The following is a 26,521-nucleotide window of genomic DNA, read 5'->3' on the forward strand; positions in this document are numbered from 1 at the left end:
GATCCGTGGCCTCACTGCTGAATGTTTTTGGGTTTTTTTAAATGTAGCTGCACAGTCTGATAAAGTGTCCGACCCTTAACCTCTGTGCTCGAGGTCACATGTCCAATTCTTTGTTGGGGTCACAGCAGAGGCGGGAGGGGAAGTCCAGCCCCATCTCTGCAGCGTAGAAGCGCCATCGGTCCTCGTCGCCTCGATGCGTCAGGTACCTGCAGCCCATCCTGAGCTCGAACTCCCGGAGGTCGCACCACAGCTGGAAGTTCTGCAGTAGCGAGAGGAGAGCGTGCATGACTCATACACATCTATACATCAGGACTATTAGAAACCTGATCAGGAGCATCTGAGCATCCTGGTCAACACCTATGAACGCAGTAACACTAGATCGAGTTAATTCTGTTGTTTCACACTACAAAATTAAACGATTCTCAATGATAGCGTTTGTAAAGTGTCCGACCTGCAGCCAGCTGTGTCCCAGCGCTTTGCCCACGGTGAACCGCCGTCTCACCGACACCTGCAGCAGGTTATTGATGAGGCTCACAGCTGGGGAGGAAATGAGACGGAGAAGGATTTTCAAAAAGAGGATTTGCTCACTGGAGCCACCCAGTGGAGAACCAGGAGAATAACAGGACTCAAGCATGACACTATAAACTGTATGTGTGGGCAGACATGGATCAAACTAAAGAAAATATATTTAAATGTTTAAAACGACGCAAAACTGTGGGCTGACATGGCAACTTTCCGACGTGGAGTTTGTAGTGTGTGAAACCTTTAACAGGGAAAGCATAATAAACTCTCATCATCACTATGTTGAGAAACTGTAAACCCAGCTCACAAAGAAGTTTTAAAACTAAAGAAAAACACCGTTCATACCCTCCAGTGAGATGGGGGCCCAGGTTTGGCGCGGGTACATGAAGGTGGCGTTGGTGATCTGCTGCCGGATGTCCTCATCTTCATTAAAGGGAAACGTGCCGCTCAGGCTGACGTACATGATGACGCCGACAGACCACATGTCCAGAGAGCGGTTGTAGCCGTTGCTGCTGATCACCTCGGGTGCCAGGTAGGCCGGAGTCCCCACGACGGAGCGCCGGAAAGACTTCTCCCCTATGATCCGGGCGAAGCCGAAGTCGCACAGCTTCACCTGCGGCACAGAGGCAGAGCTGATTAAATAAGATGCCGTGTGCTGTATCGGGAACTAAAGTGCAAAATCCCACCAGAGGTAAGGGGTCTGAAGTGGCCAGCAGTACGTTCTCAGGTTTCAGGTCACAGTGAGCGATGTGCTTCAAGTGCAGGTACCGCAGAGCCTCCAGAATCTGAAGCACACGTTTGAGAATTTCACATTTAATTTTGGGATAAACAGAAACATTAAAGGTCCCTGCATCTTTGTTAAAACAAGAAGAAAAAAAACAAGGACATCCTCTAGACACCCCTGGAGTGTTTCTCAGATCGGGATCTCGTACCTGCATGACGAGGAAGCGAGTGATGCGTTCAGGGAGTCGACCTTTCTCGCTGGACAGAATCATCTCCAGCATGTCTCCGTGCAGCTTCTCCATTACAACAAACACGTGCTCGACAGTTTCGAACATGCCCTCCAACAGAACCACGCCGGGGTGCGACAGATTCTGGAAAACACGCACGTCAGTAAATCACCTGATCGTGACTATAACACTAAAAATCAACCGAAAATCTGCAACACTTCAATCAAATGTGTTGAGTTAATGAGGAAGCAGTGAGGAAGGAATCGGGAACAATGTGACAGTTATTTGTACTTGTGCTAATAACTCACTAATAACTGTTGATTATTTACTAATCATGTCCACAACCATCTGTTCATCAATAAACATTCACCAGACACTTTATTAGGCAGGTTGGACCTCCTTTTTCCTCCACAGCAAGATTTTGGTCCACACTGTCATGACAGCATCACACGGTTACTGCAGATTTAGCCTCAGGCCTGTTCTTAGCTGACAGGAGTGCACCTGGCGAGTGGCTCTTTGAGTTACTGTTGCTTTCCTTTCAGCTCAAAGCAGTCTGCCCACTCTCCTCTGACATCAGGAGCCTGTTTTTACCAGAAGACTCTGGATATTTGTCTCATTTTCAGGCCATTCCCTGTAAACTAGTGATGGTTGTGTGGGAAAATCCCAACAGATCAAAAAATCTGAGATTAAAGTCAGAATTCTGAATTTTGATGAAAAAGTCAGAATTCTGAGTTTAATCTCAGATTTTTTTTTCCAGTGGCCCTAATCCTCTTCCGTAGTTAATCCATCAGGATTTAAACCAGATTAAGTAACTGTCACTAATATATCCAAGCTAGTTCTTCTACAGTGATGTAATGGATCAGGAGTTATTAAAGCAATGATGAATGGCTCTTTAACCCCTTAATGCCTAATATATCGTTTTTGATGCATGAGGTTTTGAGGCATTTACATCATCAGTGTGATTTTATTTTCCCCTCAAAAACCAAAATAAAGAGCACAACACATTTTTAAGCAATACATTTTGAAAAAATAAACTAAAATGCCAAATGTGGCCAATATGATACCAATTAAAACTCATATATGCAAATTAATATTTAATTCATTCTAAATAAATTGGCAAAAACTTTGAAAAAAATGTGAATTTTCTGACAATTATGTCACAGATTATCGTTTTAAAGGTTAACCATCAGGTTGTTCCTGGTTTGTTCCTCACGTGTTTTCAGTAACTTGTTACATTTTTTGTGTCATTTCTTGTAAAGTGTATAAAAACCGCATTAAAACCTGTAAGATGGCCACTTCGTTTCTCAGCTGCGTCTCCTGTTTGGTGGGGAAACGCGTCTTGTCGATGACCTTGATGGCAACTGTTCGACCCGACTTCCTGTGAGTTCCTGAAGAAGAAAAAGAAAAGAGACGTGATAATGAAGCAAAGGAGCATTTGTAGCTTAGCAATAGCAGAAAGACATTTGATGAAAAAGTTTGTTTTGAGCAACATTTCAGCCTCTGAAGTCTCTGATTTCTTTGGTGTCTTTTAGACTTTTGAAACTGTTTCTTCTGTACTGTGTATTTTCAGATCACTGCATAAAGACAGTGACAGTCATAGAAAACAGGATTTTCTTGTACTCCACGTGTTCAGTTCTCTGGACATAACAGCATAATGAGAATCAGCTGACCTCCGTACACCACGCCAAACTGTCCCGACCCCAGCACCTCGTCTGTACAGATCTGATACACCGAGCTGATGTCCTGAAACACACACAAACACACTTCGACACTCTGTAACACTCCTCTAACGTGTGCACGATAAACTCGCTCAAATCTTACCGCATTGCGTCTGTATCGGTATTGATCTGTAATCAGAGAGAGGAAGTCTTGTTAACTGAATGTTGCGGGTCCATATCCATCACTGTTACCATATTCAGAGTAAGATCTGATATTAATATCTGATGTTTTCTGACTCACCCTGGATCTCATCTTTGTGTCCTCTGCTGCTCTCCACCGGCATCATAGCCTGCCGGATGGCGCTCTCCCAGGCTGCCCCCTCCTCGCCGGCTATCACGCAGTACACCAGCGACACAGTCACCAGCTCGAACGAGTGAGTGCTGCCGTCTGATGGTGGCACGGAGAGCTGGGTGGGGCCTCGGACCCCGAGCACCTCGGACAGAGAGATCTCCTGCAGAGGAGGTTTAAAGCTATTATCCATGGCCTGCTCCTACATAATGTTTCTATAATCAAAGTAACATCTGTCAGGCTATCATTGTCTGATTTTCACTGCACTACAAACTTCTTAAAGTACGTTTAAAACGAAGGAGAAATGAACATACACAAAATACAATACTGTTCTCTTTAAAGTAAACACTGCTCAGAGCGCGAGCTGCCTCGGTGGATGTTTGCACTGTTTACACAGTGACACAGTGGGAGGAACAACACTGGCACACTGCAGGAACATTTCTGCATACATGTTAATGACAGAGGCCTTTGATACGAGTGGGAGTGAGCGTGCAGCACACAGGATGCTGCTTTGTCTGTTTCCGTCTTATATCATGCAACTATCATACCTTGTAGAACTTCGTGGTGTTTTCATTCTGGTACAGAGTCATGCTCTTCCAGTCCAAGATCCAGTAATGGCGTTTCCTCTGAGTAAAGACACGACCGAGTTAAAAGCCGATGAAAATGTGATTCTGCTTCACAAATATCATAACCTGAGCAAAACATTTTGCTTTTTTGAACGTTTCCAGATCTGAAAGAGTGTGTTCCTCACCAATGTGTCTGTGTTGGTGTGGTGGACCAGCCACCCCTCTCTCAGGACTCCTCCGCCTCTCCTCTTAGTGTGGTGCACCGACTGGACGAGCCTCATCAGGGGGATGTTGCTGCTGAAACAAGGACTGGCGGGCGGAAAAAGAGAGGGAGGACAAAATAAAGGTCCGTTTGGAGATGGTGAATTAAACAGAAGTCGCCTCTAGGTGGCAGCGTGTGCCACAAACAAAAGCGAGAAAACCCAGATATAAACGACAGGGACGATAAACGTCTGTTTTATAATACGTGAATTTGGGCGACGTGTGATTCAGACGCCTGACATCGTTCGGACGCTGTCTGCACCAGCAGACAGCTTTTAGCTGGGATTAGATCATCAGAAAAACTTAGTGCCCCTCTGACCTCATCGGCTCTCGCAGCTGCTCGACTTCCCCGGTCTCTGCCTGTGAGTCATCATCAGTGAACATGTCATCGTCGCAGATCTCTGTGGTGCTGGTGATCACTGACTCATTGTCCTCCAAGTCTGGTTGGCAGCTGTTATCAGCTGCTGGGCTCTCTGGAAATGTGACATCAGCAACTAATGAACAGCTACATTTAATTCTATTTATATTATTTACACGATTAGGGCCATAAAATACCAACAAATAATGAGGTAAAAATAGCAAACAAATAAGTTCAAGATGAACCGAACAAAAGAAAATGTCTGATTTTTCTCAATAAATGACTTAAAATGCATCTGAAATACTGCTGATCAGTTACCTGTCTTTGTTTTCTCTTTTTTACATATTCTCTGGTGAAATCATTTCATCTCATTTCTCATCAGGCTCAGTTTACCTGACTCATCATGCAGCTAATCATCACCGCTACTCGGAGGAATGTGATATTTCTGAGATGCTAATTTAGAGTGAGGCCTGAATCTATCAAATGTTCCTGGGAAACAGGGTGAATCAGCTTCGACTCATGCTGACAGCATCAGAGTCAGGCCCCTTTTCAAAGAGCCATGGTCTAACACAGCCACAAGCCCAGAATATGAAATGAAAACCAGACCTCAGACCTCCAGGGACCGTCACTCACCTTCCCCGTTCATGCCGTTCCTCTCTCCGGGACAGTCTCTGGGGACTAAAGGCTCACAGCGCCGATGGCAGTTAAACCTGCAGTCTGGAAAAACCATGGAGGAGACGTGGGAGGTTTAAAAAGGCTGACAGAAAAAGGAAGAGTGCTGGAGTCTGGAAAGATACAAACTCATGAGTCAGAATATTGCGGTCAGCTTTTTTCGTGATGAAAATGAATGTCGTCTGAGATTCGAGACGTCTGAGACACATCCAGGCATTTAGGTAAAATTAGATTCAACCCAATCTGCTTACGTAAGTACGTGGGATACACAAGCTCCTTGACAAAACAAGTGTTTGCTGTGTAATCGTGAGCCTCCAAGTCAAGCATTACTAATCAAAGTCAAAGCTTTGCAGGAACAGAGCACCAAAAATGGCCACAAGATCTGAACGCATAACATTATCAGGTTTGTAAAGAAGGAGGCCTGTCACCCACTCTTTCACAGGAGTGGGTGACAATAAGATTCAAAGGTGACCTGTTGTGCTATCTATACCTTTAGACCACATGTGTCGAGATCCAGGCCAGCGGGCCACATTGGGACCTCTGCTGAGATGCAGAGGCAAACTGAAAATTAACAAAAGAACAAATAACCCACAGCACAGGATGTTCCTTTGAGCCAGACTTCGAGGTGACGCAGCTGTAAAGTTTTGCACTCATGTGCAGCCAGTTTGACAGCAGAAGCCTGGTAGGAGGGTACAGGCAAACTGCAAGATCAAAGATTTTCTCCTCTTAAATTAAGTATCCTACAAAACTACAGAGTTGCCACGTTCAGTTCAGTTTTATTTATAAGCACCAAATCACAACAACTCAAGATGCTCTGTATTGTAAGGTAAAGACCCACAATAACAGAGAGAAAGCCCCAACGATCAGACAACCTCCTCAAGGTAAGTACTTGGTGACAGTGGGAAGGAAAAACTCCCGTTTAACAGGAAGAAACCTCCAGCAGAACCAGGCTCGGCGAGGGGCGGCCATGTGCCGCAACTAACTGGGCGTGAGGGAAGGAAGACAGACAAAGACGCTGAGGAAGAGAGCCAGAGATTAATAATAACTTATGATTAAATGCAGAGAGGTGTGTAAACACACAGTGAGTGAAGTGCATCATGGGATTCCCCAGCAGCTAACACCTACTGCAGCATAACTAAGGGAAGATTCAGGGTCACGTGATCCAGCTCTAACTATATGCTTTAGCAAAAAGTTTTAAGCCTGGAAGCAATAAATGTATGAACTCGTTTTTCAGCCTCACTCTGAGACAGGATGTTTCTAATTTAAGCGATATTACACAAACCTGTTTTTCAGACCTGTCAAACAGCTATAATAATAGAAACAGGTATTACATTTAAATCCAAGAGTGAGTTTTGCTTTTGTTAAACGCCTCGTGCTGTTAAACAGGTTGTGGTGAGACGGCTGTGTGGCAGCTCACTTGTACAAGTGTAAATTATGCAGGACTAAACTTTGTAGAGACTAATAAACTTTCTGTGCACTTGTAGAGAACTTCCTGTGAGCCAAATTGTGCGGGAAATACATTTTACAGGAAATCTGATGTGATTCTCATTTCCCATTGACTAAATGGACTAAGTCCACCAACCCTGACGTAGACTGGGTTTGTTATGGGGGTTTTTTCAGCGACGTCAACCCTTTCTTAACACTTGTGCTGTCTTGTGCTAATTTCCTTCTACCAAACGAAACGTGCAGCTGGCTAAAATAAGAGCTCAGCTGAGGTGTAAACCATTAATATTTACATCCTGTCATGGCGTCACAGCAAGAGAGTCTCACTGCAGTAGATGCATGCCATCTACTTTCTGATACAGCTGGCTGACAGCACAATTAGAAAAAGACTGACGGAGTATGGCTTGTTTGGAGACAAAGCCTCTTCTCTCTAATTAGAACATTGGAGCACAGATGATGTTTGGAAAGTTCCATCTGAACAAACCACCAGACCTCTGGAACAACGTCCTTTGCACTGACGAGATGCACAAAACCACGTTGAGAGGAAACCAAACACGTCGCAGTCACTGAGTCGACCATTAACACCAGAGTATACCGAAGTATTGTAGAGGCAAATATGATGCCGTCTGTCTGACAGATAAAGCTTAGACAAAGTTGAATCATATAACAGGACAATGATCACAAGCACAGCAGCAAATCTACAGATCTGTGCATAAACGAATCGCTGCAAACCTCAGTGAACTGAAACAACGCTGCAAAAAAAAGTCAGACGCAATTTCTCCCATAAAAATGTGAGAAACTGATAAAGTCACACAGGACATGAATAATTCAAGTTATTGCTGCTAAAGGAGGTTGAACAAGTTACTGAAACATGGGATGTGCTTAGTTTTTCTCCTCCTTCTCACCTGAGCACTGCAGCCCCTGCCTGAAGAGGCCTTTGAGCAGCCGGTGGCAGTACTGGCAGACGGTGGGTTTGGTGTAGCTGTGGATGTGGAAGGTGTGAGGGACCTGAGCCCTGCTCCAGTCGCTGTACCCGACTCCCAGCCACACCGGAGCCTCGGCCCAGGATGGAGGCCTGGACGCGGGCTTGGACTTGCTGATCTGGAGAAAGATGCAAAGTGAAAGATATCAACTTAGAATAACTGAAAGAAATCTATTGTGTGAATATGTGATTCGATTATACCAGTAAAGGTTACAGCTGTGTTGGAGAAACAAACAAATCCAGGGTTGCAAAAACACTTATCTGCTTTACAATCACAGCAGTTCCTCACCTCTTCTAGACTCCCGCCTGCCTGATTGGACAGCGAGTGTGTGCGAGGTCGCCGGGGTGGAAACAGGGAAAAGCTGGTGCTAACCTGACGCCGTGCTCGGCTACAGTTACTGGGCAACTGCAAAGCACAGCGTTTATGAAAGTCTAATCCACAACCTGTAAAGAGATAAAAGTAAAAACAAAAAACTTTAACAACACTCAAGTATCAGTGAAGAGACGATACCACCACATGATGAAGTGTGAAAGCGCCTTTACCGTCACATTTTAAACCCTGCCGAACGAGGCCCCACAGCATCTCTCCACAGTGGTGACAGAAAGTGGGGGTCCGGTACGACTGCACCGCCAAGGAGTGTGGACGCATCGTCACCTGCGTCACGGAGGCTGATCCTGAATCACAGAGAGGACTCGTTACACCAACAGACATCCACACTCCATGCATTTACTGCTAAGACTCCGCTATAGTAGCTTTGCATGATTCACAGCTCAAAATAATCCTCATTTGTCTTATACTGGTCCTTGGTGCAGGCGCTCGACTCGTCTGAAACAAGCAGTTTTAACTTCGTCCACCCGCCCACTGCCCCCCGTGAAAATAGGTTTGGAACAGTAGGAGAGTTGGACTCATTTAAAACTGACCATTTAAAACCACCTACTGGTGGTGGTCAGAGGGCCCGGTGGCGCCAGTGTTCGGCAGCCTCGCCTCTGTCAGTGCACCGCAGAGTGGCTGTGGCTACAATGTAGCTTGCCATCACCAGTGTGTGAATGTGTGGATGACTGAATGTAGTGTAAAGCGCTTTGGGGTCCTTAGGGACTAGTAAAGCGCTATACAAATACAGGCCATTTACCATTCAAGAGCTTCTCTCCAAACCCCTGGACAGAAACAGCATTTTACATGCATGAATAAACTATATGTCACCCAAACAAATGAGGTACACGTAGTACCACCAAATCTCACCAAGTGTCCACCTGCCTCTGTAAACCTCAAACACTAACCTGAAACGATGACCTCAATGAGGTCGCCATCCTGCAGCTCGTCGGAGTCGGTCAGCCGCTGCAGCAACTGCTCGGAGGCGGCTTGATGTCTGAACAGCAGAATCTTCTCCCCGACACCCACCACACTGCAGTCTGGAGCCTAAACACGCGAAGGAACAAAAACCGCAGTCTCAGGTTGAGTCACTATTGAAGCAACAAGATCAATTTAAACCCCCAGAAGGGCTCCGGTAATGTGACGATTTGCTTTCTGAGTAAATGAAACAAGTTATTAAGCAATATGGGGGAAAAAAGAGTAAGTTTTTCCACAAATGGAGTAATTTAAATATTTGAAATCAGAACAAGTGTGGTTTGGGAAACTGGACACAGCAAAGAAAGCCACCTGCAGCCTGTCAGTCGTGATTTTCCATTTTCACGTCTGCACGGCGGTAAAGAACAAAACCACATTAAGATGAGCATGCAGACTGAAGACAGCTCTGAAGGGAAACCTGAGTGATGCACCACAGGTAGAGAGTGACTCCACCACGTTCAGCGTTATAGAAATAAATAATCTGTGTGCATCTGTCGCCAAAGTACGACTGAGGAAGAGAGATAGGAAGGCTGCGAAGTAGCTCAAGCTTTGCTTTTCTATCTGAATCATCATTTAGGGATGATAAGAACAGCAGATTCAAAGATGTGACACTGCAGGTCAATTCATTATTTAAACATGTTCAACTGCTCTATCTAATCAGCCAATCATACTGCAGCTCAGTGAATTTCAGCACGTGGCGGTCAAGACGACCGGGTGAAGTTAAAATTGAGCCACAAATGAGGAAAAAACGTGATTTAAGTAACTTTAACGTGGCATGGCTGTTGGTTTCAGACAGGTTAGTCTGAGTATTTCAGAAACTGCTGATCAGCTGGGATTTTTCCACACAACCATGTCAAACCAGTTCTCTGGGCCGAACTGTTTCATATTGACAAGAAGGCAAATAAACACTCGTTACAACCAACGTATGCAGAAGAGCGTACACATCAAACCTTGAATCAGATGGGCTACGGCAGAAGAACACCGCACAGGAAGCCACTCCTAGCTAAGAACAGGAAACCGACGTGACAGTTCACACAGGCCTCACTAAAACTGGACAACAGAAGATCAGAAAAATGTTGTCTGGTCTGACGAGTCTCGATTGGAACATTTTGATGGTAGGGTCTGAATTCATCGATGGCTCTAGCTGCTGAAGGTGGCGTGATGGTGTTGGGGATAGAACAGCTGAGCATCAAACTCCACAGCCTGCTTGAGAGTTGGTGCAGACCATGTCCATTCCTAACAGCAGTACTCATTCAGGTGATGCAAAGCATTGCGTTATTAAGGCGAACATTTACACCAATAGAACAAACCTAATGTGTCCATTACTTCCCCCCTGCCTCAAAGTGCATAAGTGGAATTGTGCTTTATGTGACCCTAAAGGTAAAGCAAATACCTGCTAGGTTTCAGTGTTGGAGATGCGGGTGTTCACCCATCATTGACACAGTGACTATAATGAATGTAAAACGTGCACAAGTGACACACACACACACACGATGAGCTGACCTACTGCCTGGAAACTCAAGACGCGTCTCAGTCAGAAGGGAGAAGCTGTGGTTGGAAAGTTTTGTGCGCTCGTGTCGACCACAGTCCCTGTAACCGAGGAAGTGCAAAGACCAGCCCAGTGACAGTGAGATGAAGCCCCTGCAACACCTGCAATTCACAACTTTCCTTATTTAACCTCAACTACAGTTTTACTCCGCCGTCTGTGCGCTGGCACTTGGGTATAGATTTTACTGTATAAACAAGTATAGAGTACCCGTTAATTCTAAATACATCTCTGGTGGGTGGAGAAAATCTGTTAAATGGCGAGTTTATATCTTCTATTTTTTAAAACTTGTCATTTAGTTTTCCGGAACAAATTGTATTCACAAACACCCTCAAAAATCTAAAGGTGGTTGGGTGACACCCACTTCACAATACTAAATGTTGGTGAAATTACACCACCATACAGAGTGCTGCATACACAACAGCACAAAACCACCAAACTCTGCAGACAAAAACCACACTCCATGCACAAACCTACATTACCTTCCTTCATAAATAAGTTGACCTTTCATAGTCCACTTCCTGACAGTTCTGAGAGGCCTGAGAGATTTGAAACATCATCACAATATTTTCCAAGTGGGACTGTGTTATGGGTCAGGGCGCGTTGTGACAGCTCAGCACTTCATTCTAATTAATATCTTTTTTCATCACCTTCTCGCTTCTGACTCTTTGCACGCAGTTTGTTCCTACAGCTGTGGCATCTGAGCAAACCACATGTCAGTCAGTTTTGACCAGTATCGAATGGCAGTTAAAAAAAACAAAAACTCCAAAACAAAAGAAAAGAAAAAAAGAAAACAGAACAAAGCTAGACGTAATCTCCACGGCTACCAGCTAAAAATGAGGTCGACTCAGAAAAAGCTGCTCTCTTTAAAGTGCTTTAAACCCCAACTGCAGCTGAAGACGATAACACTTCTCTAGAATTGGTCCAACTACCAAAAAATGCCGCAACAGAATACCCACAATGCATTTCAAAAGGCTCTTTCATGAGTATCTCTTGTGCCTCCTAAATAGTGACGGCTTTCAGATTCGCACATCTGCAGGTTGTTATGCACTTTCGCTTTTTGTTTTTGTACAACTCTATGAAGTTATTATTGTCCAGCTCCATATATTTCATATTGTTGGACTCTGTGTTACAGTAGCTTTGCATATAATGGCCCTCACTTCATCCTTAGCACCTCTCCCGACTTTCTGTTTAAGCAAACTGTCTTCTCATTGGCTGCCCCTCATAAACACGTTTGAATTTCTGGGAGGTGGCACATGTTTGCTCGCTGTTACAGTTGTGTGGTTGAGAAGACCCCTCTCTTTGATATCGGCTCATCTGACAACACACTACTGTGAGTGTGTGTGTGTGTGTGTGTGTCTGTAAGAATAAAACATAGATAAACATCCATTTTAAAACTGGTGCATGGCCTCTTTAACGCTCGTGACTGATGATGAACTCTTCATGATCAGATGTATAGTCAAAGGAGCTTGCAAAGAAAAGCGTCTGGACTTCTTTAAGTTGCTTGAAGACGTTTCACCTCTCATCCGAGAAGCTTCTTCAGTTCTAAGGTCAAATGGTGGAGAGTCCCAGATATAAACCTAGTGGGAGTTTCCCCCCACAGAGGGACAAAAGGACCCCCTGATGATCCTCTAATCGCCTGAGCCAAGGTGTGAAACTGGGTGTGGGTCCCAATCAGCCAGAGTTTCGGATCCGAAACTCTGGCTGATTGGCTACGATGACCTGGATGACTGAGAACCTTCACAGACGATCAGATGTATAATACCGCCCCACCTCCTCGTGTCTTAGTGCTTTCGAGCCGGGAAACAACGCCACCCCGTGCGGTTACCTTGCGCTCTATGACCTCAGCAGCCAACCTCCGGGCATGACGGTAGCTCAGGTTGCCCGCAGGGACTCGAACCACCTCCCTGAACAGACCCAGCTGGAACTGGACCAGAACCGGTGCTGTGAGACTACTGGGACTCGAGGGAGTCAGTGTAGACATGGAGAGAGAGCCTGCAGGAGGAAAAGTGGATCAAGTTAATGTGGGGTTGAAGGTGTGACCTGAGAGAAAGCTGAAGAGGTTCAACGTGAAACTCCAAAACAAAGCACTACGCAGGCCCCTGGAAATCTACTCCATCTTAACCTTATAGCTCTTGTTTGAAATAGTTCCTGTTTAACGTTCAGGTGTCTAAAACTGAACACCCCAATTTCTCAATAAGAGATCTTTATCTCACCATCGCCCGAAATAGAAGGATATTTCAAGCAGCGAATGCTCTCTTCGACTAAAAAGACTTCTGTTGTAAAAGCTTTGATATAATAGGACATAACTTACTACACAATACTTTGATCAGGATAAACAAAGAGTTATTTTTAAATCAGATCAAGAACAAACTAAAAAGCACCAACCTTACGGTCTAATCTTGGTCTGGTCTTTGTCTTCGACGATCGAAGGACTGCGTCTCAACAGCACAACAGCTGATCAATCTATCATGGTGCTGCCGAGGCTCATCATGAGCTGCTGGTTGGTCTGGTTTCCTTTTTGTGGGGCTCGGCTGTCTGAGAAACAGGAAGTAACAAGAGAAGCACTCACCTCTGTGAAGGCTGCAAAAAGCACAGCGTACGGTTAACACCCCACACCCTGGCTGTCAAAACTTAAACACACACGTACTTTGAAATGGTTAAAACAATTCAGCGCGCACGTTCGCCTTTGTAGAAAGTTTGGAAAACACACAGGAGGCGGATTTGGTTTGAAAAGTGGAATTTGCATTTATTGAACCTTTGATTAAAATACACATTAGGTTGGCCCCGTCATAATAAGATGCATGAAATCATCAGCAACAAAATAAAAACAAAGAAAAATAACAAAAAAAAAAAAGAGAGAAGGCCTGCGTACGTACATCACCATCAGTGGCTCTGAGTACATGCACTGATCTCCATACACATTTGGACAGACAGCACACAGAAATCAAGATTTCTCTTTTAAGCTTTGGATCAAATTGTTGCTGCTGCATTGATCACAAATTAATATTTACAGCCGTAGCAGTTTTGTTCTCCCACATGAGAAAATAGTGCATTAGCGGTGACATGTTTAAGGAGTCTGCATCTCCTGAAATCCCAGTTATTACACTGCACCGACCCAGGGTGTAGAAGTGAATGATTAATACCTTACAGTACTGGTAAGTATTGATATGATGGTGTGTACTGGAAAGAAGCACTGATCTTTACTGGATCTTCAGCTACAAACTAGTGTTTCACCATTTGATTTTTAAATATATATGTATATACACATAAACACACACATACAGTTAGACAGTGTTGAGATTGTGTGTATGGTTATAGGAGTCTTCCATCATTCTTATGAGTGAATAAGTGACAAACAGTAAACGCGTATATAAAGGTCATACATGTATAACTCTGTACATTATTTGCTGTGAACAACACTTAAAGCACTTTATGTTTTTCCAGCGTCTTTCCAAAGCTCTTCCACTCACTTCTTTTTAACTCCGTCCTGCACTTTCGGTACTCCTCCTTTCCTCCGTTCATTAAACCTGCACCATCACGCACATTCTGAAGCAGACAGGATAAACTTAGCGCCACTCAGAGATCGAAGGCTAATTAAAAATTAAAAAGAAAAAAAGCGTGCCTTCGGTTTCCGTAGCTGCGTGGCGATGGCAAAACAGCCTCACACGAACCTGCCTTCACCTTTTTAGAACTCACATTCACCTTTTCGTTTACTTTCTCGTCATGAAGTCAAGTTATGGAAAAACTTGAGGGTGTAACATCACTTGCTGACCCTAATTTTGCTTTAACATGATAAGAAGTACATTCGGCGGATAGTTCTCCTGATAGTAGCGTCCTGGCTTGCAAACAACAACAATCCACCAGACCCCGCACAGTCAACATTAAAAATCAACATTCAAATAACCAGCTGTTTGTACCGTCGACATAAAAGCTCAGAGCCAAAACAAAAAAATCGCTTCAGAACAACAAAAAAAGTCAGCGAGGACGGACCACCATCAGCCAGCTCCCTGCGAGGATTTGATTACGACTGATGACTGATCCACCCAGGAGAAAAAAAAAAAAGAAATAAAGAAATGTAACAATAAGGACTGATTTGCACAAAATGATGCACATTCAACAACAGTAAATACAGAAAAAACTACAACAAACTCACAAGAGGAATGACAGTAAACACATCAGCTGATGGGCTGCATCAGCTCTGATCAAATAATTAAGAGGGTTACCCACAGCTTTAAAAGACACTTTCACTTCAATATCCTGCTGTAATGATTGTAAACACATTATTTTTAAACATCAAATTTTCTTTATTATTTAGTCGCATGAAGCTCAGGTAAAAGGTACCAAAACAAACTTTGATTAAACTCCCTGTTGAGGCTTCAGGGACACCGAGGAGTCAAATACTGCCGTTTTAGAGTCAACTCATCGCACATGGACTCCTGTAAAGGACTTTTTTTCCCAACAGAAATGCTATGAAAGGCAGAATTTTAACATAAAACATGATCTTTTCCTAAACCTGCAGTGCAAAATAGGACATGGGACATGAAACAGTATGTCCTGGATTACGCACGACCCCTAAAAGCTCTTTTAACGTGACTTTAAATTAAGTCACTAGGAACGCAACGGCATCATTTTAGAGGATGTGAACCCCCAAAAATTAAAAAAAAAAAAAAAAAAAAAAATCTTTCCTCAAATGAATTTTCTGTCCCGTTTTCTGTCTTTTGACTCATGAAAAACTGCAGTTTCTGCCCCCAAACGCTGTCACAACCCAATCCAGTGGAAATGAATAACCTTTCCCATCAAAGTATGCTCAGTAGATCGCAAGATTGTTGCTAGAAATACAGTACTGTCACATTTAAAGCACACGATTATAGTGAAACTTTGACGACTTGGTATCGGACATGAACAGTTGAGGTAATACATTTATCAACATTTAGTGTCACGGATACAATCAACCAATGCCCATTAACCTTTCACCTTCACATCACTCCATTCTTTTCCTTCATCTCCAGTCTCCGCCCTTCATACAGGTAGTGTTTTACTTCTAAATGAGACCCTCTTTACCAGAAATAAAGTGTAAACAAACAAACAAAGAAATAAATCAGTGCACTATACACACAGAATCAAATACCAAATAATTTAAATCTGTATTTACATAAAAAAGGCATAAAGTGAGGTTGAAATGGTTAGTGCTAATGATGCTTGTATCCTCTTGTTACACCTCTGCTCTATCTTTCAGGTAGTACCGTTTTTACCATCTGCAATATGCTTCAGGTGGATGGTTAGTGTCTGTGTCTACTTCATGCTACTGGTGAAACTGGACTGGACCTGGATTATAATTAGCCCACCTAAGGTTGAGTTTCTGCACATAAGAGATCTGGACTGAAGGAACCGACCTGTCATAACGCACGATGCTCTGCTACGGTGCTGTGAGTGGAAAAAACCCCAAAAACCCCCCAGAAAAAACACGAGGCGTTCAGGTGCAGACGTTCCACGAACTAGTAAGCAGCATGCTCGGAAATGTGTATCTAAATATTCTCTTTTCTGATCGATGGCAGCGTTTTATACAGCGAAGCAGCGGCGTCTCAGAGGACGACCTCGAGTGTGGAGCTAATGCTTTCCCTCCTCCCCAGTGTTCTTTAAAAAAATATGCTGCAGGCGCAAAGTGTTTGATCTGGCGTTGAGCTTTAAGTGTGTAGTTGGACCAAACCGAGCTGCAAACAGCCTCTCCTCCTCGGGCCGCTTCTGCCTCCCGTCTCCGGTCTAGCCGAGCAGGGAGCTGCGTCTGGATAGGTCTACGTTGCTGGCGCTTAGCCCCCTGCTGTCTGAGAGTCCAGAGTTGACATCCTGCAGGCAGATCAGGTCGTGTTAGTATTTGGGTTAGGAAACGCTGTGCATATTCTGTCAGGTAACAGACAATCACCTGGACTCGATATTTAATTCGAAAGATAGAATTTCCTGAGTGAAATTGCAGCTGTGAGGAATAAAGTACCTGTGTGGTTTCCTCGGTGCTCTTATTGAGGAAGTTAAGGGAGCTGGCTCTCTTCATTCTGTACAGAAACACACGATTACCAGTGAACTCAAACCACAAACTTCAGTAATGAGTTAAAGACAGAAAATGTTTTTACAAAACTGAGTGATTTGAGTAATATTTAGGAATGGACAAGGCAGACCACCCATCATGGTTCCCGAGCAATTAAGGCTTCATCGTGGATCTTATTTACAAGGTCACGCAACCTTCATGCTCAATTGTAAATGTTATACTCAACTATATACCCACTGGACCCTTTATTAGGTACGCCTTTATAGTACCAGGTTGGACCCCGTTTCTCTTTCAGAGCTGCCTCAATTCAACAACGTGCTGGAAACATGACTCATTACTTCTTCATGTTGACACAACAGCATCACACAGTTGATGCAGATTTCCTGCTTGCACATTCATTATGAGAATCATCCTTGTGCTTCAACGTCCTGTGTGTTCAACGATGTTCATCTTTGTTTCAGTTTCGTATGTTTCAGTTTTGAACAGTGTTATAATTGGTCTGAATTTTTTGAAGATGTACTTTTAGCTTTGGGAACTGAAGTGCGAATGTAATTTGGACTGGCGAGAAGAAAAACTGAAGTAACCATAACTATAACCTGACTGCACAGCTGCAGTAGTCTTACCCTGGGTTGCGGGGTTCTTGAGGACCGCTGCCCTGCAGCTTCTTCACCAGCATTTCGCTGCTCCTTCTCAGAGCATCACGAATCTTACCGAAGGAGCCGCTGCGGCGCAGAGACCCGTTACCATCCTGAGGGCGAGATGTGCAACAGTAAAACTTTAGAAAAACACCTCCTTTAAGGCACGCTAGAACAGACTCACAGACAAGGATTTCCACAGTACTTTATGAAATTATTCACACTGTGGTTTACGCTGTAGTCACATCCAGTCAATGTGAACACATACTGCTACTTTATTAGCTTCCAGACTTATGTTACCCCGTTCCACTCAGCCGAGTCGTCGCCCTCGTTCTCCCCTCTCTGTCCACCAGGTCCGTTCGTTCCCTCCCTGCTGTGTCGTCTGTCGCTCCCAGAGCCTCCGTCCTTCAGCAGCTCCACCACCTTACTCTGGTTAATGGCATCAATACCCTGAGAGAGGAAAATAAAGACAAGGGTGATGCAAGGGCCTGAAAAAAAACCCTTTTATACAACAGCAGACGCAGCATGTGTTCTTTACTATGTGCAAACATTAGTACGACTGATCTTTAAATCACTTTGGCACACAGTTTATGAGCCAATAAATCGTAGCTGGAATGCCTGTTGAACAAATCCGCTCGCTTAACTGAAAAATCCCTGAAAAGAGCCCAGATGACTAATCTAAAGGCGGTAATTCAAACGGCCAAACGGCCGTCGTCGAGAGGGTTCCTGTTGCACCTGTTTGCGTGACTTGCTGGCGCACTCCTCCAGTGTTTCTGCGGCCTCCAGTTTGCCCTGGCGACGGTACAAAGCTCCCAAGCTTTTGAGGGTTGTGTTCACTGTTGGGCTGTTGAGAAAGAAAGAAATCCAGCTTTTTTTTTCTTTAGATCTTTTAAAAGTAACCTAATCCATCAATCAGGGTTAAACAATCAAGCGTTAGACCTTTCCCAAACTGAACCACAAAGCAAACACTCTCTGCTGCTTTGAGAAGTTTACTGTTACACAGTCTGCAAAGTATCTGCTCCTCAAACAAAAGGGATGGAAATGTGCCGTTTCTACTATAAAACTAGAAGAATGACGAACCACAGACTGATAAAGTCAGTGGTTTAACTTCTAGTCTTTTGAGGCAAACATAGATTTGTAATGAGCTTTGTTTCCCTTCCTTTTTGGTGATGATAGTTTCCCTGTTCTGTTCCTCTGTGTTACCATTTTTCATCTTTTTAAAAAGACAAAAAGGCCATCAGATCAGAGCAGCCTCCCTTGGTAGACATTCACAGTTAGGTCACATACATGATCAGACAGTTTAGACTTTGACCTGTTTCCAGTGGATCTAAATGTCTGATTTACCTGTCCACCTTGCAGGCCTTGTACCAGCTCCCATACTCTACATATGGGCCTGAGTCCTTGCGTTTGCCCTGAAAGAAAGAGTGACACAGATTAATATTAAACGAGTCAGAAAGCAGGAGGAGACAAGTACAAAATGCTGGTCCGATAGGCAGCAAGTTAAAACAACAAAAAAACCTTGTCCTTATACCCACTGTATGTGTTGCCTGCCTACCTTGCTCTCTTCTCTTTCCTCAGCGTGCATCCAGATTGGTTTATTATCATCTGCAACAGGCAGAAATATCACATAATTACTTTTTTTATACAAGAACATCATGTGTGGGCCACCAAACCCACACTGAAGAGGACTTAAGATGCTTTTTATTGTTCTGCACTGTTAAAATCATAAAAATAACCCAATAACTATGAATGACACTTCAGTCTGCTGGATATCCTCTAATATGGTCTGTAATTTGGTCATTTCAGGCACATTTTCCATGGCTGCCCTTCAAAAGCAGTTGCAGTCAAATAAAAAAACGTTGGGTTAAAAGGGAAATAATAGTTATGATTAAGGAGGAACTGTCTAGAGTCCTGAAATACAGCATGGAGTTGGATTTGAGTTTAAAAAGTATTTTAATTGTCCTGAAAAATGACCAAAATCCTGAAATTACCCATTTTTAGTTTGAGGTAATGCCTCTCTGTCTATGTAAACACATTTGATTTCATGTAAACAAGCAGCTGTCACTCACCAAACCCAGCTAAAGCCCGCTCTCGTGCTGAGCATGTGAGCACATAAGGGTTTGATAGACTTAGCTGGATAGGCGGGAGGAAACCATCAGCATTAAGCTGCTTTGCGAGCTTCAGTGTAATCCTCTGACTTGCTGAGAACTCAGAGCGATGCGGCCGTCAGGGTGTGACCAAACCACAGCCTGAATCTAAAAAAACAAGGCTAACAGGAAGACTTCTGATGTAAATTGAGCCTGACTCACAGCCTGCTCCTCTCTGCCCAGTCCTGGCAATTTGAGTAACTCTGTGACCAGCAGGATCTGATACAGTCACTTCAGTGTGACTCAGCTGTTTGCCTGTTGGCTCTACTTACTGTTGACAGAGCCAAACTCCTTCTCGTGCGCCCTGGTCAAAATCTCTTTGTACAGAGCTTCAGCGTCTGCAAATTTCCCCTGCTTCAGGTAGCATGTGGCCTAAAGAGAAACAGGAAGCACCGACAATCCTGATCAGATCAATAAAATATCTTAGAAATAGGTGAAATAGTCACAGGGGAAAAAAACTATAAAGGTAGTGAAACAGTGAAGAGGCAGAAGGGTGTTCAAATGATAGACTGTATATAAAAGATGGGCATAGCCAACATTAGATTTTAACTGGTCCCAGTGAGAAGCCCCAAGGTGAACGCTTAGCTGTTGTCCTTTTGACTGACACAGGACGCTCATAAGACAGCAGCTTGTCAATCAAACATAAATCAATATTTTCTTTATCCTCCTTTTTGGCTCTGAAGGGAAAATATAAAAAAATTACTGAATGCGACACGATGTTCAGACTTTAATCCCGTGTCTGAGACCAGAAGCTCATCAGGGCAGCGTTTACTACCGTCTTAAATCACGTGAACAGCAGGGGAGTTTTCCCAAAGACCTTTACAGAACCAGACACATTTTTACAACCAGAGGAGTCGCCCCCTGCTGGCCATTTTACACCCTGACGCTACATCTATCTTTACAGTCTGTAGTGCAAATTAAGTTCCCACCAGGTTATTTTTGGTTTTGGCCACATTGGGGTCATCAGCTCCGAGCTTGGATTCGTAGATCTCCAGGGCTCGTCCGTAGTAGTACTCCACCTCGTCGTACTTGCCCTGGTTCTGACACAGTAGGGCCAGGTTGTTCAGCTGCTTAGCCACGTCTGGATGGTACTTCCCCAGCACCTGGTTACAACAGTGAGACAACCACACATTTGCAAAACAAACTACAATCACGTGACCACATGGAGACTGTCTGGGTAACTTGTCTGCTTATGTACCCTTTATATCAAAAGGTGATTCAGTTGCTAAAACACAAATATGAACAAAACTGCAATTGTACCTTCTCTCTGATCTCCAGTGCTCTCTTGCAGAGAGGCTCAGCCTCCTTGTATTTGCCCCTCTTGCCATATAATACAGCGAGATTGTTGAGGGTTGCAGCCACAGCTGGGTGGTCCTTCCCCAGTGTCTTCTCCCTGATGGCTAAAGCGTCATTCAGAAGATGAGCGGCTTCTTTGTATTTGTTCTGGTCCCTGGAGCACAAAACACAAAGCACAGACCCATGGCGCTGTGTTCAGAGGCTTTATTTTACAACAATGAATAGTTTATGAAAAGCGTCCACACTCTCAAGCCCCCACCTGTACACCAGAGCCAGGATGTTGAGCATAGTGGCGACGTCTGGATGGTCATGCCCAGATGTCTTCTCCAGGTCCTCCAGGGCTTGCTTGCACAGCGGCACAGCCACCTCGTACCTCCCCTGAGAGGCGTACTGGATCACCAGGTTGTGCAGCGTCCTGAGGCGCGCCGGGATCTCGTAGCCTCCCTGCTGGGCTGCCACCTCTCCACTGGGCTGGGCTGTGACACGAAGCACAGCATGGTCGAGAATAAGCAAAACTACCTACTAGAAGTTTTTAAAGCGTTACATGAAGTTCTCAAATGAATTATTTGTTCAGTACTCCATCAGTTTTCAAAAATAGTAACTAAGTTACTGTCAGATCCAAGCAGAACATATGGTGGATAAAAAACATGAAGTCAGATCTGCTGTAGTGATCAGCACTCCAGCAGGAAATGGAGGAAGCTTCTGTAACAAGATTTTCTTTTCCTTTATATAATTTGATGATAGTCATGTTCTCCAAAAAGTAGATAAAGCCTTTTAAAAGCTATGTGTTGTACTCTCTACCCTCTCTCCTGCTTGTTATGCTCTTGCTGCTGCTGAACGCTAACTAGCCATTCAGACTATGGCTGAATGTATATTTCACTGTAAGAGCGAATGAAGGTTCAGCACGTAGCGTGTGGTTAATTTGCAGGAAAGCTAAAGACGCTGCATACACTGACACAACTGATTTATCTTTGTATGTGCTGTGTTGAAGAGCTGCTAAAAAACCTATAGCACAGAAGTTTGAACTATTTAAATGACTTGCAGTTCAGACTTCAGGGCTACAGGTGCTATATTATTAAGATAAAAAATAAAGCAATGATTAAAAACTGTAAAACTAAAATAAAATGTCTGCCCACTCTTAACTCACATGTGTATGCATGCCAGATGTTTCCTTGAAGTAGCTGCAGCATGAGTAGATCAGACAAGGCGGCTTGTGGTCGGTCATCATTACATGTGCATAGGTGAACGCTGCACAGTGACTGAACACCCAGTGAGCTACCAGTTATCTCTTCCTGTGGTGTACCACATTCGGCACTCTCTCTGTTAAACTGGGCCGTGGACAGCCTGTACTGTGAACCGATGATTAACCTCATCAAATCGTTATATCATAATTCATTCAAACTGTCTTGGTCACATGGGAGCCAAAAACAAACAATCCCTACATAACATGTGCGCCTCTCAGAATCATTCTTGTATTAAATGACAGATTTCAGCTTTATGTGAGGCTTTGACTGGCTTGAGCACAAATTCATCAGTAAAATCCCAATGTACTCATCTTAAAATGAGTCATCCCATTAAGGCCTCTCTGCTGATGTCATACCTGGTCCCTGGTCATCATCATTAGGGAATAAGTCATCCAGGTTATCCTTTGAAGCGTCTCCGCCTGTGCTGCCGCCCGAGCTCTGGTTCTTCTCCTCGGAGGGCGACACGTCGTCGTCGAACTTCTTGATCTGGTTCATGAACTCCAGGTGCTTCTTCTCCTCCTCCAGCTGGGCGACGCTCTGCTCGCTGCGCTGCAGCTTGTGCTGCGTTCCAGCCAACTCGTCCCGCAGCCACTGGTTCTCCTGGCAGAGGCGGCGCACCTGAGCGCGCAGCTTCTGCTTCTCCGACTCCACGGCGCTCAGGTGGCTGGACAGGGCGATGATCACCTGGTGTAAAAGGAAATTGTAAAAATCACAAAAATATCTGTTTCTTTGTGCACCAACTCTGCCACATGATCAAGAGGTGAACAAACACCTTGGTCCACAGATACACATTAGGAGGTTCTTATCTATATCACATATTAAGATGCTGCCTAGCAACAGGTTAGAACGACCTGCATTCAGCATGTATGCACCAATCACACCTTACAAGGATCGTATAATTTTTGTTTCAAAAGACTTCATTTATATCAACAAAGCTTCTTTCATGCATGATATATCACAAAGCCATCAGGCCGCCTAGTGACGATCCAAGATGTCCTGTTTATTGCCTTTGTAAAAAAAAAAAAACCCTTATAAAAGCATCCTATTGTATTAGGTTCACAATAGAGTGTGAACTTCAGTGTACAATTCAGTGTAAACGTCAAAAACCTAAGTGTCTGTCTCTCACCTGTGCCTCTCCCAGACCCAGCTCAATGGCTTCCAGACTCTTGCGCAGCAGCCCCGACTTCTCTTGTGCAACAGGTGGCTGGGTGCAGTCCAGCAGAGAGTTTAGGAGCTGGGCGTGCTCGCCACGTAGCGTCTCCAGACCCTGCATGACGGTCTTAGTGTTAAGGACGATCTCATCCTGGCTCAGTCGCTCCAGGGCTTCTTCACGTGGATACACCATGGTGGACATTGCCAGGTTTCACACACACTGTGAGAAAAGGGAAGGAAAACCTACATTTACTTACATTTCTGATTCACATTCTGCCCTGCTTGAAACCCTCAAAACATTAGGTGTTCAGTGTAACCACATCCTGCCACAGAAGGTGGCAAAGAAACAGAAACGAGCGATGATTAATTTGCGGCGTGAGGACATAATGACACAAAAGATGAGACAAATAGTGGAGTAATATTATGACTCAAACCCAGCGCTGCCGACAGTTCCTCTATCCACCTGCTCATGAATGAGAAATACCACACCGGAAACACTGAAGGACATGATGTGGCGCAAACAAAAGTAATGAGGAGAACAAAATGAGAAACACTGACAACGCGAATGAAGGGACTGTTCCTGAGATTCATTTCCTGTTTGGCATCATCCTGTAAATGATGGAGTTAAAAGAGATGGATGAAAAACAAAAACCACGCAGCACAAGCGTGTCTTGTTATGAACAGAAGGCATGCTGTATAAAAGCTTCCCGACATCAGACAGAAAGAGAAAGGTTGTCTGTGAGATTGTATACTGGACGGATAATTAAAGTAAATTTAGCCTGAAACAAACACAGACCAGCAAATCCAATTAACAGGAGAAGTGATCAGTGAACAAAGCTAACCTTGTGAGGGCGGGGCAACGATTATCACAGCGGCGTCGGATTTAGAGCCAGACGGACATCTGGATGAAATGTTATTTTAAACTAAGACAAATGTCCCAACATCTGTAGCAGCATAACTGAGCAGTCGTAGGTTAGAAATTGGATTCATACATTGTATACAAATAAGTAAAAGACTCTTAAAAAGCCAGCAAATGGATCAAATTATAGCCTCAGAGAATATTAGACTTTAAACTTGAGTTTCCTTCTCCAATTACATCTTTATCTCTAAAAAAAGATTACTTTTTAGTGTAACTTTGCTACTTTAACCTCAGAAAAATTCTGTTATTTAAGTTGGAATTTTTCTGCCCTTCATAAATTTACATCTTTAATACAAAAAAACATTGGAGCATATTTTTTCTTTGTATGTATGCCAGATAATAAACTAACCAATTTACTCTTAGAACATCCATCTTTTCTTTTTCTTCACATATTCACAGCTCTAACCTTTAGAAAAGTGTATTTTTACAGTAATTTTTATGTTTTTTCCTAATACATTTATGTATTTTTACCTTTTTTTTTTAAATCTCAGAATATCAAACTTCTTTCCTGTAATTCTCAATCATACATTTACAACTTTAACTGATCTCTCACAACCAAGGCAGATCTTTAAATTGACTTCCTGATCTTCTGGGAGTACTCACAGTAAATGTAGTGCTATATGGTCTTTAAATCATTAGTCATGATTAGTCATGTCCATGATGAGCCTGGCAGATACACGTGTGCACTGTGAATCCTTCCAGCCAGGAAAAGAGAAACATTCATGCTGCGTATTAATATTTAGATAACATTTACAAAGTCCAATATCCAAACCGTGGGCCACTTCTGGCACAGTAAACGGCGACTTTCCGCCTTGAGCATGCGCACTGTCTCCATATTGACCAGATGTAAGTGAAAGGGTTGCAGCCGCAGCAGGAGGAGAAAGAGGTCGTCAGAGGAGCCAAATGTGCAACATCGTGACTTTCTCTCTCTCCCAGCTTTGATGGAGGAGGCGCACCTGTTCTGTTCTCCTCTCCTGCTCCCTCCCTTCCTCTCTCACCCATCCTCCTCTCCCACCCCCTCCCATCTTGCCTCATACACTTGACTGCAATGCACCAATATTCACGCTTCCTTTCAAGTCCACCGCTTCACAAATGCAGAAGAACTGTGCGGGCGGACAAACGAGCGGCAGCAGGAAATGATCGCGATCGCACACCCCTCACGTTTGAATTAAACCCTTCAGAGCCATGAATAAAGGCAGGAGCCGGTGGATGGCCGAGGCCTAATGCCGGGGAGGAAGTCGGCAGATCAGTGAAGGTGACCGACAGCAGAGAGCACTGCTCAAAAAGCATAAAGCTACAACAGACGATGAACATAAGGCCAAATAAATGCCTGTCCATCGCTGAAAACGTGTTGATGTGTCTGGTCCCGACATGCAGCCTGTTTGTAAACAGTGCAGGCCCGATCCTCCAAGGTGTTACACAACACAGAGATGCGTATCATTATTATATCATTATCATCATCAGCACACGCAGGGCTGCATTATTTACAATATGCACACATAATCCCGCAACAAACACCACGTAAAGAGCGATGCTTCATTTCTAGCGACAGATTTATCGACCTGGCCGTCCCACTGCTACAAATATACCGACAAACTGCCCTCATGCAACATAAACTACAGTCTATTCTGACCGTTTAAGTGCACCGTAGTGCAAGTATTATTATTATTTATCCTCAGTTTTACCTTCATCGAAGATAAACGCAGCAATTACAGAGCCTCGAACAAAGCGGCAGCACAATGTTGTGATGCTCCGGACAGACCCGCGTCAAGTTTACCAAAACGAACAAGCGTCCGGTGCCGGTTTTTCAAAATAAAACTCCATTTACAGTTAGACAAGTGGCAATGGGAAGATAACGGCATCCAAGGACGAAACGGAGAGTGCTCTCTCAACGCTGAGCAACTTGTACTAATACACGAAAACACGGTCCGCTTGTTTTTCTAAAATTCACTTCACAAAGCAGCCATTAAATTAAAATTAGCTTTACTTTGAAGACTGCTGGGTGACGAGAGCTGCCGCTAGCACACCTGCTTTGTTGAATTAACACGCCTGCAGTTATTTGTAGATAAACCGAAATAGCTCGCGCACGCTACTGAGTTTACTTTAATGCGATTACGGCAACAAGTTTAACTGAGCTAAAAGCCACCTTGGCTAGCTGCTGTTTACGTTTTTCTTCACTTTAACTTACCCAGCTGTCACTTGACAGTAGATGACGGGGTGGACACAGCTAATATTTAGCTGTGTTTTTAACTTTAACCTCGGTGTTCACAGAATAAACGACTGAACCTTTATTCGGCATAAAACTGATTATTTTGTGGATGTGCTTCAAAATTTGACAGAGAAAACGAAATGGCTGAGTTCCCAGAGACCCCAACCAAAGATTGAAAAAGCACTAAGATGATTCACGTTCGACATTTTTCAGTCAAGGCGGGG

General features: G+C 43.9%; 2 protein-coding genes across 4 annotated transcripts; both read right to left on the bottom strand.

Moving 5' to 3' along the window:
• Positions 1 to 32: 32 nt before the first annotated feature.
• prkd4 (protein kinase D4) lies at positions 33 to 13,319 on the bottom strand. Of its 2 annotated transcripts, XM_026162381.1 has the most exons (19): positions 13,041 to 13,319; positions 12,481 to 12,647; positions 9,040 to 9,178; positions 8,305 to 8,436; positions 8,051 to 8,205; positions 7,685 to 7,880; positions 5,298 to 5,381; positions 4,626 to 4,779; positions 4,231 to 4,354; positions 4,028 to 4,105; positions 3,432 to 3,642; positions 3,294 to 3,319; positions 3,143 to 3,215; positions 2,754 to 2,860; positions 1,455 to 1,616; positions 1,209 to 1,307; positions 868 to 1,135; positions 452 to 537; positions 33 to 259 (listed from the first exon to the last, which is right to left on the bottom strand). In XM_026162381.1, exons 2-19 carry the CDS (start codon positions 12,634 to 12,636, stop codon positions 95 to 97), a joined length of 2,415 nt encoding a protein of 804 aa, XP_026018166.1. In that variant the 5' UTR covers positions 12,637 to 12,647; positions 13,041 to 13,319; the 3' UTR covers positions 33 to 94. The 2 variants fall into 2 exon arrangements, with proteins under 2 accessions (XP_026018166.1, XP_026018165.1); XM_026162380.1 differs by having other exon boundaries at positions 3,143 to 3,319.
• A 56-nt stretch (positions 13,320 to 13,375) lies between these two features.
• klc2 (kinesin light chain 2) lies at positions 13,376 to 26,521 on the bottom strand. Of its 2 annotated transcripts, none has more exons than XM_026162383.1 (14): positions 26,277 to 26,521; positions 23,144 to 23,389; positions 22,374 to 22,701; positions 21,033 to 21,249; positions 20,738 to 20,927; positions 20,407 to 20,580; positions 19,750 to 19,849; positions 18,886 to 18,935; positions 18,675 to 18,742; positions 18,066 to 18,174; positions 17,631 to 17,780; positions 17,319 to 17,443; positions 16,645 to 16,702; positions 13,376 to 16,499 (listed from the first exon to the last, which is right to left on the bottom strand). In XM_026162383.1, exons 2-14 carry the CDS (start codon positions 23,369 to 23,371, stop codon positions 16,416 to 16,418), a joined length of 1,881 nt encoding a protein of 626 aa, XP_026018168.1. In that variant the 5' UTR covers positions 23,372 to 23,389; positions 26,277 to 26,521; the 3' UTR covers positions 13,376 to 16,415. The 2 variants fall into 2 exon arrangements, with proteins under 2 accessions (XP_026018168.1, XP_026018167.1); XM_026162382.1 differs by lacking the exon at positions 26,277 to 26,521 and adding an exon at positions 25,774 to 25,872.

Source organism: Astatotilapia calliptera, chromosome 3 (assembly GCF_900246225.1).
Source record: "Astatotilapia calliptera chromosome 3, fAstCal1.2, whole genome shotgun sequence".
NCBI classification, from domain to species: domain Eukaryota; kingdom Metazoa; phylum Chordata; class Actinopteri; order Cichliformes; family Cichlidae; genus Astatotilapia; species Astatotilapia calliptera.

Excerpts from the sequence above, each read along its gene's own strand:
- klc2 (XM_026162383.1), bottom strand. The coding sequence starts at position 23,371 with ATGTCCACCATGGTGTATCCACGTGAAGAAGCCCTGGAGCGACTGAGC. Across the intron at positions 19,850-20,406 it reads CCAAAACCAAAAATAACCTG|GCCACATGCTACCTGAAGCA; the intron begins GTGGGAACTTAA and ends GTTTCTCTTTAG. Across the intron at positions 17,444-17,630 it reads ACTCGGCTGAGTGGAACGGG|GATGGTAACGGGTCTCTGCG; the intron begins GTAACATAAGTC and ends TCTCGCCCTCAG.
- prkd4 (XM_026162380.1), bottom strand. The coding sequence starts at position 12,636 with ATGTCTACACTGACTCCCTCGAGTCCCAGTAGTCTCACAGCACCGGTT. Across the intron at positions 3,643-4,027 it reads ACACCACGAAGTTCTACAAG|GAGATCTCTCTGTCCGAGGT; the intron begins GTATGATAGTTG and ends CCTCCTCTGCAG. Across the intron at positions 1,308-1,454 it reads CTCGCTTCCTCGTCATGCAG|ATTCTGGAGGCTCTGCGGTA; the intron begins GTACGAGATCCC and ends CGTGTGCTTCAG.